This window comes from Erinaceus europaeus, chromosome 8 (assembly GCF_950295315.1).
Source record: "Erinaceus europaeus chromosome 8, mEriEur2.1, whole genome shotgun sequence".
In the NCBI taxonomy this organism is placed as follows: Eukaryota; Metazoa; Chordata; class Mammalia; order Eulipotyphla; family Erinaceidae; genus Erinaceus; species Erinaceus europaeus.
The window spans coordinates 92,654,182-92,669,861 of NC_080169.1; the positions used below are offsets into that span (position 1 = coordinate 92,654,182).

Here is a 15,680-nt window from a genome sequence, read left to right on the forward strand (position 1 = left end):
TGCCACCAGGGACAGCAGTCAAAGCAAAGGGCTCATTGTAGGAAAATCAGGAAAGCAATGGTAGCTAGAGTAGACTGAGCAAGGGCAAATGCCAGGCTATGGAGGTCACTCTGGAAACTGCAGTTTTACTCCTTTTTGTTTGTTTCCAGGGTTATCACTGGGGCTTGGTGCCTGTCACTACGAACCCACTGCTCCTGGAGGCTATTTTCTCCATATGTTTTTGTTGTTATTGGATAGGACAGAGAGAAGTTGAGAGAGAAGGGGAAGACAGAGTGGGGAGAGACACTTGCAGGCCTGCTTCACTGCTTGTGAAGCAACCACCCTGCAGGTGGGGAGCTGGGGGCTCGAACCTGTATCCTCGTGCTGGTCCTTGCGCTCTACACCATGTGGCTTTACCTGCTGTGCTACTGCCCAGGCCCCCTGTTTTATTCTTAGTGATTTGAGGGACCCTCAAAAAGTTTCAGTCATAGAATCACTGGCTTCTGAATTATGGGTCATAAACAGAAGGTAGCAGACTACCTACAGAGACTAGTAACCCAAATGAGATCCAAATTTAACTGGATCAGTGGTCAGTGGGAATATGATGCTTATTAGATCTGGCAAATCCTCTGAAGATAGGGTCAAATGGGTTTCCTGACAAATTTGGCATATAAGAAGATATATTCTATTATGATTCAATTCCAAGTGTTTCCTACTGACAAGAAATATGAAAGGAACAGGCCTAGTCTGACCACTTGACTAAAATTGTAATAACACTTTATTTTATATTCTTCCTCCTATATTCTGATTTTACTTTATTTTATTTCCTAAATACTAGATGGTCGCCTTCCAACATTCAACTATATATATATATATATATATATATATGTATGTATATATATATATATAATATTTATTATTTATTGTGGGGGCTCTTACAAATAAAATCTAAGCTCCATGACGGCAAGGAAGGGATTTTTTTTTTTTTTTAACCAAAGCCCTGCTCAGCTCTGGCTTAAAGTGGTGCAGAGGATTGAACCTGGGACTTTAGAGACTTGGGCATGAGAGTCTGTTTGCATAGCCATTATGCTATTTACCCCCACCTAGAAGGAATACTTTTGTCTTGTATTATCCTCAACTTCAGAATCTCCAAAATTAAGTAACTTGCAGATGGTCAACAGAATATTGGATAGTGGGAGTTGGGTAGTAATGCAGGTGGCACAAAGTGCAAGGACTGGCATAAGGACCCCAGTTCCAGTTCGAGCCCCTGCTCCCCACCTGCAGGGGAGTCATTTCCCAAGTGGTGAAGCAGGTCTGCAGGTGTCTGTCTTTCTCTCTCCCTCTGTCTTCCCCTTCTCTCTCCATTTATCTCTGTCCTATCCAGCAATGATGACAGCAATAACAATAAAAACAACAAGGGTAACAAAAGGGAATAATAAATATAAAAAATATTTAAAAAAAGAATATTGGATAGTGTGCTACTTTGTCATTTGAGCAACCAGGGTTCGAGCCTGGCCCCCACTACTGTGAAGGAAGCTTTTCTGCTGTGGTTTCTTTCACTCTCTGCCTCTGTCTCTATCTTAAAAATAGCTAATAAAAATAATTTTACAAATGTTACCTAACTGGGGAGTTAGCTAATTTTTTATAATTTCATAAAAAATCTTCATCTGTATTTTGGGTTTAGAGGATTATAATGGATATATAATGTAACAAAGTCAGTAAATTATACTTCATGAAAATGGTTTAAATTTGGTGAAAATAAAATCAACGGACTGTCCACTATGCCACTAATAAACACACAGAAAGGCACCCTACTTTTCACCGTCTTTCTTTTCCCAAAACCCTCCCCCTCACACACACTTTTTTTTTTCCACTTCCTTCTCCACACATTCTACTTTATTAAATTTTTAGTGACACCATTAGGGTCTCCTCAAAGACAAATTCTTGTATGTTTATCTCTAAACTATTGCTGACTAAATCCAGAGGCTATAAACACATTCTCTTCTTCAAACATGTCATGGCCTCTTCCCCGTTTCATCACCATCTGAAAAATTACCAGAATCTCATTCTATAGCATCACACATTTAAACAGGTCCTATGGGGAAGCAAGTTCAATTTATGACAATGTGCACAGTCTCAGGTAAGATCTATATACAAGCAGGCAACTTAGAAATGCACAGATCCAGATCTGCCCTGTAGTGGCTGGCACACCTTGTAGGATTCTCTTTACCAAAGAAAACACCCTTCCAGCTAGTTTCCAGTTCAGGTGAGGGTTTTAGAAAAAGTGGTTTGTTGTTGCTGTTTGTTTTCCTCTCTAAAGCTTTCAAGGGACTCAATTTGCTTCATTTTTATGCTCTGAGTCCCATATTTGATTACATAGATTGATATTGTATCTTTTGAGTTGTCCTAAGGACAGAGCTAGTACGTTTCCTTTTATACCACTGCCCTTTGTGTGACTGTAACTTATTATGACCATAAATTCTTATGATCCTATATTGCTTCATCTAGAGATTCTTCATCATATATCTCCAGTATGTTCCAGAGGGCTTGTCATCCCTGTTTTAAAATTTTTCTCACTTTTTCTATTTATCTCTAATTTCTTAATGGCTTCTCTTGACATTTTGAAAACATATTCATAAATACCTCTTTGCAAAAAGTATAAAATACCAGATGCTAAAAATGAGTAAAGGGTGATTTATGATTTCAAATGCCAGAAAACTACTACTTACATTTGTGAGATAATGACAGAGGATGTCTATGCATACTCTTATTGAGTTCTAATCTGAAGACTTGTGCTCAGAATATTTCATATTTTAATGTTAAAAGTTAAGAAAAAGAATCCCCAAATAGAAAGGATTCTTCAGAGAGACAGAGAGGGAGGGGAAGATCCTATCCATCAAATATTTTAATTTCTTATATAACGGAAAAGGAAGAGAAAAATCTTATTCCCAGAGGGGTCCATAGCATCATAACCTCGAGTCTAAAGAAAAGTACTAAAATTTTCACATAGTAGAAATAAATCAATGCATAAATTTACTAAGGGCTGATGAAAAAGTGAAGTTCCATTGCCTCTAGAAAGCCTTAAGTGTTCAAAGGAAATACATGACTTTGATTTCATAGCTGTTTCTATTCAGAAATAACTACATACTGTACTGAAATAACTACATACTGTACTGAAATAACTACATACTGTACTGAACCCACATTGTCAAACTCTGAACTAGAAACTACAGATTTAATTTTTTCATCTATTCAATACTAGTTGACACTACTATGGATCAATTATCATGCTCAGTATTTAAGAACTTATTATATGAATGCGTAAAAAGTTTTTTGTTTCTCATCTGATTACATTATGCTTACTGCACTATCAACGTTCTTCTAAAGTTTGCATTTTGAGAAATTTAGATATCGCTGTGAAAATAATATACAAAAAAAGATCATTAAGCTAAAATATTACACATAAAATATGGATATGTAAAGTGTGTAATTTGCTCCACTTTGGTAGTAAGCATTCAGAAATTAAGGCTTAAGAGATAGAAGTATGGAAGAGAAAATGCTGAATATATGTAGTCTTTCTCTAAACAGAAGTCATTCAGATCACAGGAATCTATTTTTATTATATTTATTTATTTATTAGACAGAGACAGCCAGAAATCAAGAGGGTAGGGGGATATATATAGGGAGAAAAACCAAGAGACATTTGCAGCCCTGCTTCATCACCATTTGTGAAGCTTTCCCTCTGCAGGTGGGGTCTTGGGGGTTCAAACCAGGTCCTAGCACACTATAACATGTACGCTCAACCTGGTGTGCCACCATCTGGCCCCAGATCATAGGAATCTAAATAAGAAATGCTATGGCCAGGGAGGTAATTCAGTGAATAGATAAATCATAGGGTTGATATTTATGTGTTAGGTCCTGGTTTCATATATGCTAGAGTGCTCTTGTCTCTCACAGCTGCTCATATGAAACAAATAATTGTTTTAAAAATAAAAAGAAATGCTGTATACAGAATGTCAAAGTTAGTAATTTACCTTAGCCATTTGCTCTGCCAATTGCAAGCGACCATCAAGCTCCCTCCTGATCTGAGCTGCTTGTTCATCTGCATTATCCAGCTTAAAAAGAGAACAGAAATTATACATGTGGTGGCTTCATGACAGTGACCTACAGTTTAAAGCAAAGACTAAATTACTCCAGTATTTATTTTTAAAAATACACTCTCATCTACCTATTGAAAAGAGGACAAAAAGTTGTTTAATTAGATTGGCATCCCAATTAAATTTCTTGGGCATTTTTGTTCACAAAAAAAAAAAGGTTAATAAACTTCAAAGGTTAAAAGCACAATTTATTTATTTTTACAAGCTAATTATTATGATTCTTTGTACAACCTGTCCAGAATAGCATCTCTAATGCAAGAAGTTCTTGTTAAGTTGTCATTAAATGTATTTAGTCCCTCCTGCTGTCTTCAAGGTCAGCCCTGTACAATTTCTGACAGACTAATGTCTTACTAATTCAAATTCCTGGCATTTGAATTTCTGGATGAAGAGATCCTGAGTAAAGATTAGTTGTTACCATAAAAAATAAAGGCCATGACTCTCAGAGTCTTCTATAAACCTGTATGTGGGTGTGTGTGTGTGTGTGTGTGTGTGTGTGTGTACGTATATATATATACACACACACAGGTTTATAGATATATATATATTTTATACATATATATATTTTTTAGAAAAAGCTATGTGGCTTTGGAGAAAGAAAAACAAACAAACATAAATCACAGAAATGATAGGGCCTGGGCCTGGTTAAGTGCACACATTATCAAGGATCTGGGTCAAATTCCCTGTCCCGGGAGCTGGGCTGTAGCACAGCGGGTTAAGCGCATATAGCACAAAGCACAAGGGCTGGTATAAGGATCCTGGTTCTATCCCCCAACTTCCCACCTGCAGGGTGGGGTCACTTCGCAAGAGGTGAAGCAGGTCTGCAGGTGTCTTTCTCTCCCCTTTCTGTCCTCCCATCCCCTCTTGATTTCTCTATGCCCTCCCTATCCAACAACAACATCTATGACAACAATAACAATAACTACAACAAGTGCAACAAGGGCAACAAAATGGGAAAAATGTCCTCTGGGAGCAGTGGATTCGTAGTGCAGGCACCGAGCCCCAGAGATAACCCTGGGGGCAAAAATAGATAGATAGATAGATAGATAGATAAGATACTTTTAAAAAACCAAATTCCCTGTCCCCACCTGCAGGGCACAGCCTGAAGAAAAGTGAAGGAAGTGCTGCATATGTCTCTCTCTCCCTCTTCCCTATCAAATAAAGGGAAGAAGTGATTCCTGGGAGCACTGGTTTTGTCATGCAGGCACCAAGTCCCATTGATAACTCTTCCTGTTATTAAAAAAAATGATTACACAGATGTAACTCCATATGGATGTTACATTTACAAAGATCTTGTTAAATTCTTTGTAAATGGGTACTAAGACACAGGCTCTTAACAATGTGGATTTGAATGGTCCATGATACTAAGTTCAATTTACTGCTTCCTATCACACATGAGTGAGCACAAGTGTAGGCTCATCAGTAGTGGTCTTCCAGGTATTCATAATTTATGTAGAAAACACTATTTAAACAGAATGTGATAGCCACCAGAAAGCTACCTATCAAGTATTCTGGAAATGCGATGAAGAAGTTCTTTCTGCTTGATAGTAACAGGATAGGCTTCTGAAGCTGGAAGTCTAACAATGGACTTTAAGGAAAGAAAAAGTGTTGTCCTGTACATCATAAATTAGTGGTGCAACAGTGCATTATTCTTGATTTACAAAATCTCAACCCATAGGCCCTCCTTTCCCTATTCCTCCTATTTGCCATGGAAACAGCTCTCAGAAAAACAGTCTGAAAGATAAGCAATTCTCCTTTTGAGGAAATGCCTTGGAAGAGCAATGACTATATGATGGACAACTATCTTATAGTTAATAAATGCAAGATGAAAATACTTTTACCAAGTTTCATGCTATTTTGTAGCTTGTGAGATGATTTAACTCATTAGCAACTACAAACATCAAATATTTGAATGCACTGAATTTGGTCATATTTTAAAGTCTTTTTTTTTTTTTTTTCATAGCCAAGGCTTCACTACACCAGACATTCTTTTTTTTTTTTTTTTAAGACAGAAAATGAGAAATAAATATGGAAATAGATATGGAGGAGGAAGATACCAAACCACTAAGTTTCCTCAACGTGGTAGGGTAGGATTTGAACCGGGGTCACATGCATGGCAAAATAGGTGCACTGTCAACATGAGTTATTATGCTGACCCCAAATCTCGATCTTAAATGAGCCAAAAACAAACAACATCATCAACAACAAAATAAAACAAAACAAAAAAACCCAATGATTTTCAGGCTAGGGAGACAGTATAATGATGAGGCAAAAGACTAATGCCTGAGGCTCCAAGTTCCTAGATTCAATTCCCAGCATCAGTTTAAGCCAGATGACACCAACAAGCAGTGCTCTGGTGTTTCTGTCTTTCTCTTTGTATTTCTTTCATTAAAATAAAATTAAAAAGTGAAATAAAGGTAAAAAAGAAAAAAAGTGATTTCTACAGTGTTGTTCAGCACCAATGCCTTCTCAATTAATTAACTGTCCAGAACCAGGACACATGTTATTATAGTAACATCATGTGCCACCAAAAAGGACCATTGATATCTATGTATTGCATAATTGATCTTTTGCAAGAGTTAACCATGTTCTGTTCTTTCTTTTCTTTCTCTTGCTCATAGAGACAATTCATATTTCTTCTGAAGTCCCGCTCTAATTATAGTTTAACTCTTTTCTAACAGATCATATCATTCCCTTCTAATACATATATTTTTATCCTTTAGTAAAAAAATACCAAGTAGATTAAGATTTGCAATTTTATGTAAGTTTAATATTTTCCCCAAGATTAATTCATGTGCAGGCATCACAGATATCCCAGCTACCTATTTAAATTAGTTTGCTCAATGCTTTACCAATTTAGTTAATTTCCCTAAGCATAGATTTTATGATTCTCCAGCCCAGGACATTGTAGTGATCGCTTTATCCATCTCAATATGCTGTATAATCATTGATCACCAGGTAATTAACCATTTAGTTAAAAATATGTACTGCCTGGTAGTATAATATAGCTGACCAACTATTATCAGGATACTCAGAGGGGTCTGGCGGTAGCGCAGTGGGTTAAGCGCACGTGGCGCAAAGCACAAGGACTGGCATAAGAATCCCGGTTCCAGCACCCGGCTCCCCATCTGCAGGGGAGTCGCTTCACAGGTGGTGAAGCAGGTCTACAGGTGTCTATCTTTCTCTCCCTCTCTCTGTCTTCCCCTCCTCTCTCCATTTCTCTCTGTCCTATCCAACAACGAACGACATTAACAATAACAGTAATAACCACAACAAGGCCACAACAACAAGGGCAACAAAAGGGGGGAAAATAGCCTCCAGGAGCAGTGGATTCCTGGTGCAGGCACTGAGCCCCAGCAATAACCCTGGAGGCAAAAAATAAAACCAAAAAAACTCAGTACCCTACATTAAAGTGACACTTCTGCCCCAAGTTTTTGAGTGTACCCATCTACTCTTAAGAATAGGAGAAAAACAGGTCCATCCCCAATGGCAGGATTCACATAAATTTAATTTTAATGCAAATACAAAGAATATTTACACCTATATTATAAAGGTTCTTGGACCCTAATATCCACTCCACACTAACCCATATTCTGAGACAATATCCCTCAAATCCAAAAGTCTCCCTTACTTCCTTTATCTTCATCATAGACAAACATCAACAATGGTAAGGTAAACTATGGAATCCTTTTTTAAATTTTATAGTGTGTGTGTGTGTGTGTGTGTGTGTGTGTGTGTTCGCGCGCAGCGCGCGCATGCGCGCGCATGAATTAGGTAGCATTCTATCTCCTGAAGGCAAAACTTTTAAAGAACTCCCTTATATCTGCCTTCTAAATTATGTATAAAAACATGACTCAGAAATAGCAGTTCTGCCATGGATTCCTGTAGAACAGTTCTAAAAATCTTAAAAATGCATCCCCCAAACCACACTTTCCTTTGAATATTTAGAAGTAGGAAAAAGATGAATGAGTTAATTAGATGTAATATTGCCCTATGTGAACTGAACTAAACTATATTAAATAATGGATCAAAACGTTCAAAAGCAAAAGCATAGGAAATTTAACCTCAAATGTAAAAACCACGGGGCTTCAATAGCCTGGAGAATATGCATACATATCCTCTGGAGTGATCCAAACAGCTTGGCAAACTTTTACACATACAATTTTCTTAGTATTTATTTGACATTAGTATTTTATCTTTTGGAGAGAAAGTAATGAACCAGTACTTTCAACCATTTGCTAACTATGTTCAAATTAATAATATACATTTATATTAATAAAAATAAAAATTACTAAAGTTGAAGTTAGCACCAAGTAAAACAGAACAGACACTGGCATAGCTATAGCACAGCACTTGGATCAAAGAACGTACATACAATGGTAGCCTCACAGGACCAATAAGACCTCAATTTACACGCACTTACTGTATTTCAGAGGGTGCTGGGATGGTTTACAAACACCATCATATTTAAGTCAAAGACCAACCCTGTGGGATAGGTTTTTACAGTATACATTTTAGTTATGAAAAATCTTAAGCACTGGGTAGTTTAAGCAGTTTATCCAGGTCCTCTTCTCAGAGTTAATAGGTGGCAAGACCAGAGTTTGAATCCTACTGTATGACACTCAGGTTCAATTTGACTAACTCAAATCCCTTCACAACATCTTGCACATGAATGATTTTCATTATTTCAGTCATTAGCTATCAAGGAGTAATAGCAGTAGGAAATATGTTAATACTACTATATGATTAATGGTGCTAAGATGACTTCTCTTACACTCATTAAAATATACTCAAGCAGCATATGATTATCAGTAATAGACTATGGCAGACTTTGGGAAGTGATAAGAAATTTTAAATTCCTCATTTTCCCCTCCCACTAAACTTAAGCATAGTGGTTAAAGCCAAGAGGTAGAGGGAAGTCTTTATGGAAGAGGTAAATTTTCTTTGGGGTTTTGAATGGAAAAAAAAAAATTCTATAAGTAAAGAGATGAAAGATGACAACAAAAGTTTTCACTCATATATGGAATCTAGAGATCTGATTTACATGAACTTGCCAAAAAAAAAAAATCCAACCAAAAGAGAAGCAATCCAGCTGTAAGACTTAAAAGCACTATCGTGGTTATCTTTAGGAAGTGGGGAGGGGGGAGATAAAGAATTCTGGTTGTGGGTGTGGTGTGGAACTATAAATTGTAAACTTTTAAAATATTTATTTATTTTCTCTTTTGTTGCCCTTGTTTTTTATTGTTGTTGTAGTTATTGATATTATCATTGTTAGATAGGACAGAGGGAAATGGAGAGAGGAGGGGAAGACAGGGGGAGAGATAGACACATGCGGACCTGCTTCACTGCTTTTGAAGCGACTCCCCTGCAGGTGGGGACCCAGGGGCTCCAAACTGGGATCCTTACGCTGGTCCTTGTGCTTCACGCCATGTGCGCTTAACCGGCTGCGCTACCGCTCGACTCCCTATAGAGTGTACTCTTACATTCTTATCACAAACTATTAATAATAAGTAAGAATATGAAAAAAAATCTGTGAAGAAATAATGTGAGAAAAAATTAAAATCCAAGAAAACATAGAAGGTAGCTGAGAAACAGGGAGTGTTTTCAGCTTACCATAAAAAGTAAGATGGGGTCTATGAAGAACAGTTATATGGAACAAATGTAAGACAGGTGGGGACCTGGCTGTGAAAATCGAAGCTATTAGAATAGCAAGGCATATGATGGCAAAGAAGAGCTGCAATCATCATCATCATCCTTAACATCATCATTTTTCTATGCAAAGTTGGATCATGATGACAGCAGGATGATGCTTTGATAATTTTTATCTGGCAACAACATATGTGATTGGAAAAGATAAAACAGGAAATAAGTTATTATCATAATGCAGAAATCTGTAGCCACAGTCATGACAAAGGAAATAGTCGGTTGTTGGAAAAGCCACGGCTCAGTTTTGCATTAGAAAAATACATGATTTTTCTATGTTCCAAAAGTAACAGAGAATGCAAGATTGTGGAGGAAGCACCAGAATCAGGTAATTATTTGAGCTGGGAAGACAGTATAGAATAAAAGGTTTGGCCTGGGTGGTGGCACACCTGGTAAAGCACATGTTACAAATGTGCAAGGACCCAGGTTCGAGCCCCCAGTTCCCACCTGCGGGGGGAAAGCTTCACAATTGGTGAAGCAGGGCTGCAGGTGTCTCTGTCTCTCTCTCTCCCTACCCTTCCATCCCTCTTGATATTGTCTCTCTATATATAATAAATAATTAAAGATAACAAAAAAGGCTGATCATTATAAATCAGAAGACTGAACATACATATACATATCTGGAGAACCCAGATTTGAAGTAAAGAATAAAAAAGGTATTTTAAATCAACTGAACTTGAGCATTTCAGATTAAGCTTGCCACAGGTTATTATGGTTAAAAAAATGAAGAGGAGCTAACCTTCATACTTACAAATAAAGGTTGTGATTGGCAAAATAAACATAGTGACTTTCTTTTTAATCTTTGCAGTATTTTTAGTGGTTATAAGTCAGTGCATCTAGTTTCTCAAACAAAGCAAGGAAGTGAATCTATCTATAGTTACCACTTTTTATTCCGTGTACAGTATGTGTTCACAACCTTCGTGTTTATTTATAAGCCAAAATATAAGCCTTGTTCATTGAGAAGTCTTCATATTAGATTGAAAATACTTCGAAAATAGAAAGTAATGTCATTTTAAACTTTACAAGAAATGGAGGCCTACCAGTTTGTGACAAAATAGCTAGAACCAATCACTAACACTCATTCTACAAGATAAATTGTATTAAGATAATGATCGTTTTAGTGTGGTTAAGGAAAAAAAAGTATTTAAATGTTTCTAGTCTGAAGCAAAGATGATTTAGGGCATCATAATCATCCAGGATTATTAAATGTCAACAGGTACCATTTTGTGAATATACATAAATCTTTTTTAGTCTTCAAGATTATTTTAAGGTGATTGATGAAAACAGAAATTGTTCTAAGAAAACACCAAAAGACATAGTTAGGTTTTGTGAGCCAAACATTTCTCAATGTCCAAAAGTAATAAAGAATTAGTCTGTGTGAGTATGTGATCTGCCTTATAAAAAGTGTCCAATAAATCTTTTTTTTAGAGAAATATGTTTTATTTATTTATTTTCCCTTTTGATGCCCTTGTTGTTTTATTGTTGTAGTTATTATTGATGTTGTCGTTGTTGGATAGGACAAAGAGAAATGGAGAGAGGAGAAGACAGAGGGGAAAGAAAGACACCTGCAGACCTGCTTCCCAGCCTGTGAATTTACTCCCCTGCAGGTGGGGAGCTGGGGGCTCAAACCAGGATCCTTACACAGGTCCTTGTGCTTTGCGCCACCTACCGCCCAACCCCCCAATAAATATTTTTTTAAAAATAAAATTAGACAGGTACTATATAGAGGGACTTTTTTTGAATATATATATAATGTTCATTACTGGCTTGTTTTCTAAAACTTTTAACTCTTTTTTTTTTTACTTCTTGGTCCTACTCTTATCGTATTAAATTTAGTTGTACAGCTAATATTTTCATTTCATGCTTTACAAAGCAGAAGTCTGGATTTCTCCTCCACTCTGCACCCCAAAACATTGTTCTGGGAAAAAAAAGGAACCTGACAGACTATAAAATAGGTCTTTGAGGGGGTTGGGCAGTAGCACAGCGGGTTAAGCGCACAGGATCCCGGTTTGAGCCCCCAGCTCCCCACTTACATAGAAGTTGCTTCACAGGTGGTGAAGCAGGTCTGCAGGTGTCTATAGTTCTCTCCTGTCTTCCCCATCTCTCTATTTCTATCTATTCTATCCAACAACGAGCAACATCAACAACAACAATAATAACCACAACAAGGCTAACACAACAAGGGCAACAAAAGGAGGGAAATACGGCCTCTCAGAGCAGTGGATTCACGGTGCAGGCACTGAGCACCAGCAATAACCCTGGAGGCAAAAAAAAAAATAGGTCTTGACTAGCACAGATGCTATGTTGAAAGACTATCCTAATCAGAAATGACCAATCAAGACTATGATGTAGTATATTAGACCAAAGCAAAGGATTCTGGGGGAAAAAGGAAAACTGAGTGGATGGAAAAAGTGTCAGATCTCACTAAATGATGGTGGACATTGGCCTAAGTTGGGGATGAGAATGTTATGCAGACACCTATCTCAGGGAGAAATTGTACCCAGATGTCAACAACTGTACTATAAACCTTAAAGCTTCCAATAAAATGTGTTGGGACTATGTGTAAGCTTGATAGAGCTTAGGGAGAACTCCCCCATCCTTGGATGGAGGTCTGAGAAGATACCCACCCTCTTTGTTAGTCTCTCTCAACTGAGGTCAGCAAAAGGGGAGAAACTCAGACTTAGTTCTTTCCTTCTTGACTCTCAGGCCCACAGAAACCCCAATACATCTCCCCATTAACTGCAGGCCACAGATTCACTTACTCAAAGTTCACAGAGGAGAACACACCTTATCACACACTCCTAGCAGTGTCCTTTGATGTCCCCAATTTGCATCAAACCTTGCTTATCTTCTCTCTATCTTGCCTTAACTGGTTCAACCCCTCTCCTCCCCTCAAATGCCTCTGGGTAATTAAATGCCTGCATCAGGAGACTATCTTGACCTTTATGTATCTGCATCAATTCTTGTCATACCAGCCCCCTACCATAAGGGCAAGCTGACCTTTAAGAAACCTGTAATTTCTGACAAATTTGAATAATGTTCTTTGTTTGATTTTCTACTTAAACCTTGCCCACCTGCTAATAAACAAGACCTGAGACTTGATAACTGAGGTCTGAGCATGCTGCATGTCTCCCCGGTGTCTTTAATTCATGTTGTCCCTTGCACGAGCAAGAAAAGAACCGGTCTGTTACCTTTCCCCTGGAGATCACCCCACCAGAGACCCCGACAAAAATGATCTTAAAGAGTTGCATCAGATAAACACTGAAAGCATACCATCTTTTGTTGAAAAAAAAAGTGAGTGACTGAGTGATTGAAAATGGAATAGCATAAGTTATAGTAAGTGGATTTCCTGTTCCTGTTCAGATTCCTGGAATCCCATCCTGACCCTAATTTCTAGGCAAGTTAAGTTGTCCTGAATTCTAAGTGAAGTCAAATTTCCCAAGAGTGAGAGAATAAAAATCGGAAGCATAATACAAGGGCACAAAGCCAAGATAATATAAAAGGATAAAACCCAGTGGTCTAGGAATATTAAAGGCAACAGGCTAAAGATAGCAGTGCGAGAAGCAGAACCCATTGGCTCACTTTGATCTTAGTATCATGGGATCATGCTCACATGTCGGGTGAGGCAGTATAAAGACACTGCAGTCCATTCACAGAGGAGGATCTGGTCTTGCCAGCCCTTTGCTTGTTGGTCAACAGTTCTTATCCTCACATGAACAAATTAGAGCTCTTATAGCTAGCATAAAGGGCTCTTAATTTTCAAGTCTTTTGCTAACTCTTCAGCTTCAGGATATACAGCTAGGAGATTCCAAGTCAGTTCTCTCTCCTGGTACTGTATTATTTCCCTCCTGTCAAATGTCTATTCGTTTTCAAAATTCAGGTTTCTGGCTCCTTAAAACCTTCATTAAACTTTTTCTTCTTCTGAGTTTGGTGAGCTCAATATATATTTTGGTTCTGAGCCTTTTGTCTGATAGATGACATTGCAAAGATTTTCTCTCAGTTCTTTAAGAAGTGTGTGGTGGTTTCTTTTGTTGTGCACAAGTTTTTCAATTTGATGTAGTTTTTGAGGAGAGTCAGCCTAGGTATTGTCGTCATGCAGCCATCTTGGCTATGCCTTATTAAAGATATATGTATGAGAAAGAGAAACAGGTCATTCACTGCTCTGGCATATTCAGTGCAAAGTCAGGGATGGAACTCGGGACCTCAGTTTCATAGTCCAGTGGTTTCTCCATTGTGCCATCTTCTGGGTTGCTCCTCAGGTTATGTTAATATGCACCTATATTGGAGCACTAAACACAACCATACAGAATATCCCATAGCGTGTTAAGATAACAACACCACTGTGCTCAAATTATGCTGAGCATGTAGCTCATTAGCACACTAAATAGGACACCACATTTTGTTCACTTGTCTACTGTAGCATTCAAATGCTCTGAGGAAGAGAACTAGATCATTTCACTTTGCACTGCTAAATCTAATAAGTGATATTTTTAAAGAAGATGTCCAATAAGTATTTCTGAATAAATATTTAAAAATGTAGGTTACACATATCCCATTTTAATTGATAAAATTTTCATTAATAATCACAAAGCTATAACTGCTTATAATATGTGAGATAATGTACTCAAATAAAATTTTTTTCTTAAAAACAGATCAGAAATAGGTGAGCAGTCATGCTTTCCCCTATATTATTAGTACAAAAATGCTTGATTTCTACAGATTTGTCTTCTCTTAATATGCAAAGAAGGTGAAATAATTTGGATAAGATCCTAATCTCTGAAAGCCAGATGTAGTTTAAGAAGAAAAATCTAAAAATAAATGCTAGTGTATATTAGAAAGTGCCCCGTATTTGTGATTTGACAAAATTTTAGAAAAAGCAAATTAAATTCTTATTTTATTAAAGTTACAACTTATTTAGGAATAGTCTTTTGTAGCTTCTCTACATATAAGCCAGATAAAACCAAAATAATATCCAGAACCATACCCACTAGTGAAAGAGACAGGCTGGGAGTATGGATCGACCTGTCAAACCCATCTTCAGCAGGGAAGCAATTACAGAAGACAGGCCTTCCACCTTCTGCACCCCATAATGACCCTGGGTCCATACTTCCAGAGGGATAAAGAATAAGAAAGCTATCAGGGAAGGGGATGGGATATGGAATTCTGATGGTGGGAATTGTGTGGGTTTTGTCAGTGTTTCCTTTTTATAATTAAAAATTTAAAAAATGTTCAATGAAGCAATACCAATAAATACTTTCATTTAAGATCTCATTAAATTGTGTTTATTAGAAATTTTAGAATTTTTTTCAGTTTTACTAATCAGGTATTTAATCTAATTTATATCATGAGATATTAATTTTAAAAGAACATATATATGGAGAGGTCAGACCACTAGGTCACCAGATAGGACCTGGGCTTTGCATATATGTGGCTCAGGTGTAAACCCTGACACTACCGGGGAGATGCTGTAACATGAAAGGAAGTTCTAGTGCTGTGGTCAGATCTCATTTTATCTTTGCTTTAGGATGAACCTGCCCAGCAGCAGTGAAATAGTAGAAATGGAAGGTTCCATTAAATAAAGAAAGAGGAGGAGAAGGCCATTTTGTTCACTCCAGAACTAAAAAATACATATATAAAAAAAAATCAGCTATCAGAAAACTCAGTCATGATAGGCTGGGTGTCCACGAGCCTGGCAGAGTGCATGTTACCATGCTCAAGAACTGGGGCCCAAGTATCAGGCCTTCACTTGCAGAGTGGAAACTTCACAAGCAGCAGACTAGTGCTGCAATTGTTTCCCCTTCTTTGTCATTCTGTATTAAAAAAGAGGAAATATCTGGAATGGTG

General features: G+C 37.4%; 1 protein-coding gene across 9 annotated transcripts in view; it reads right to left on the reverse strand.

Annotated features, from left to right (window-relative positions):
- CADPS2 (calcium dependent secretion activator 2) overlaps window positions 1-15,680 on the reverse strand; it is a 614,124-nt gene that overhangs the window by 352,552 nt on the left and 245,892 nt on the right. For all 9 annotated transcript variants that reach the window (XM_060196497.1, XM_060196496.1, XM_060196500.1 and 6 more), the window contains exon 4: window positions 4,014-4,094. In XM_060196497.1, the coding sequence (XP_060052480.1) occupies window positions 4,014-4,094 (81 nt within the window). The remainder of the gene's footprint in view (window positions 1-4,013; window positions 4,095-15,680) is intronic.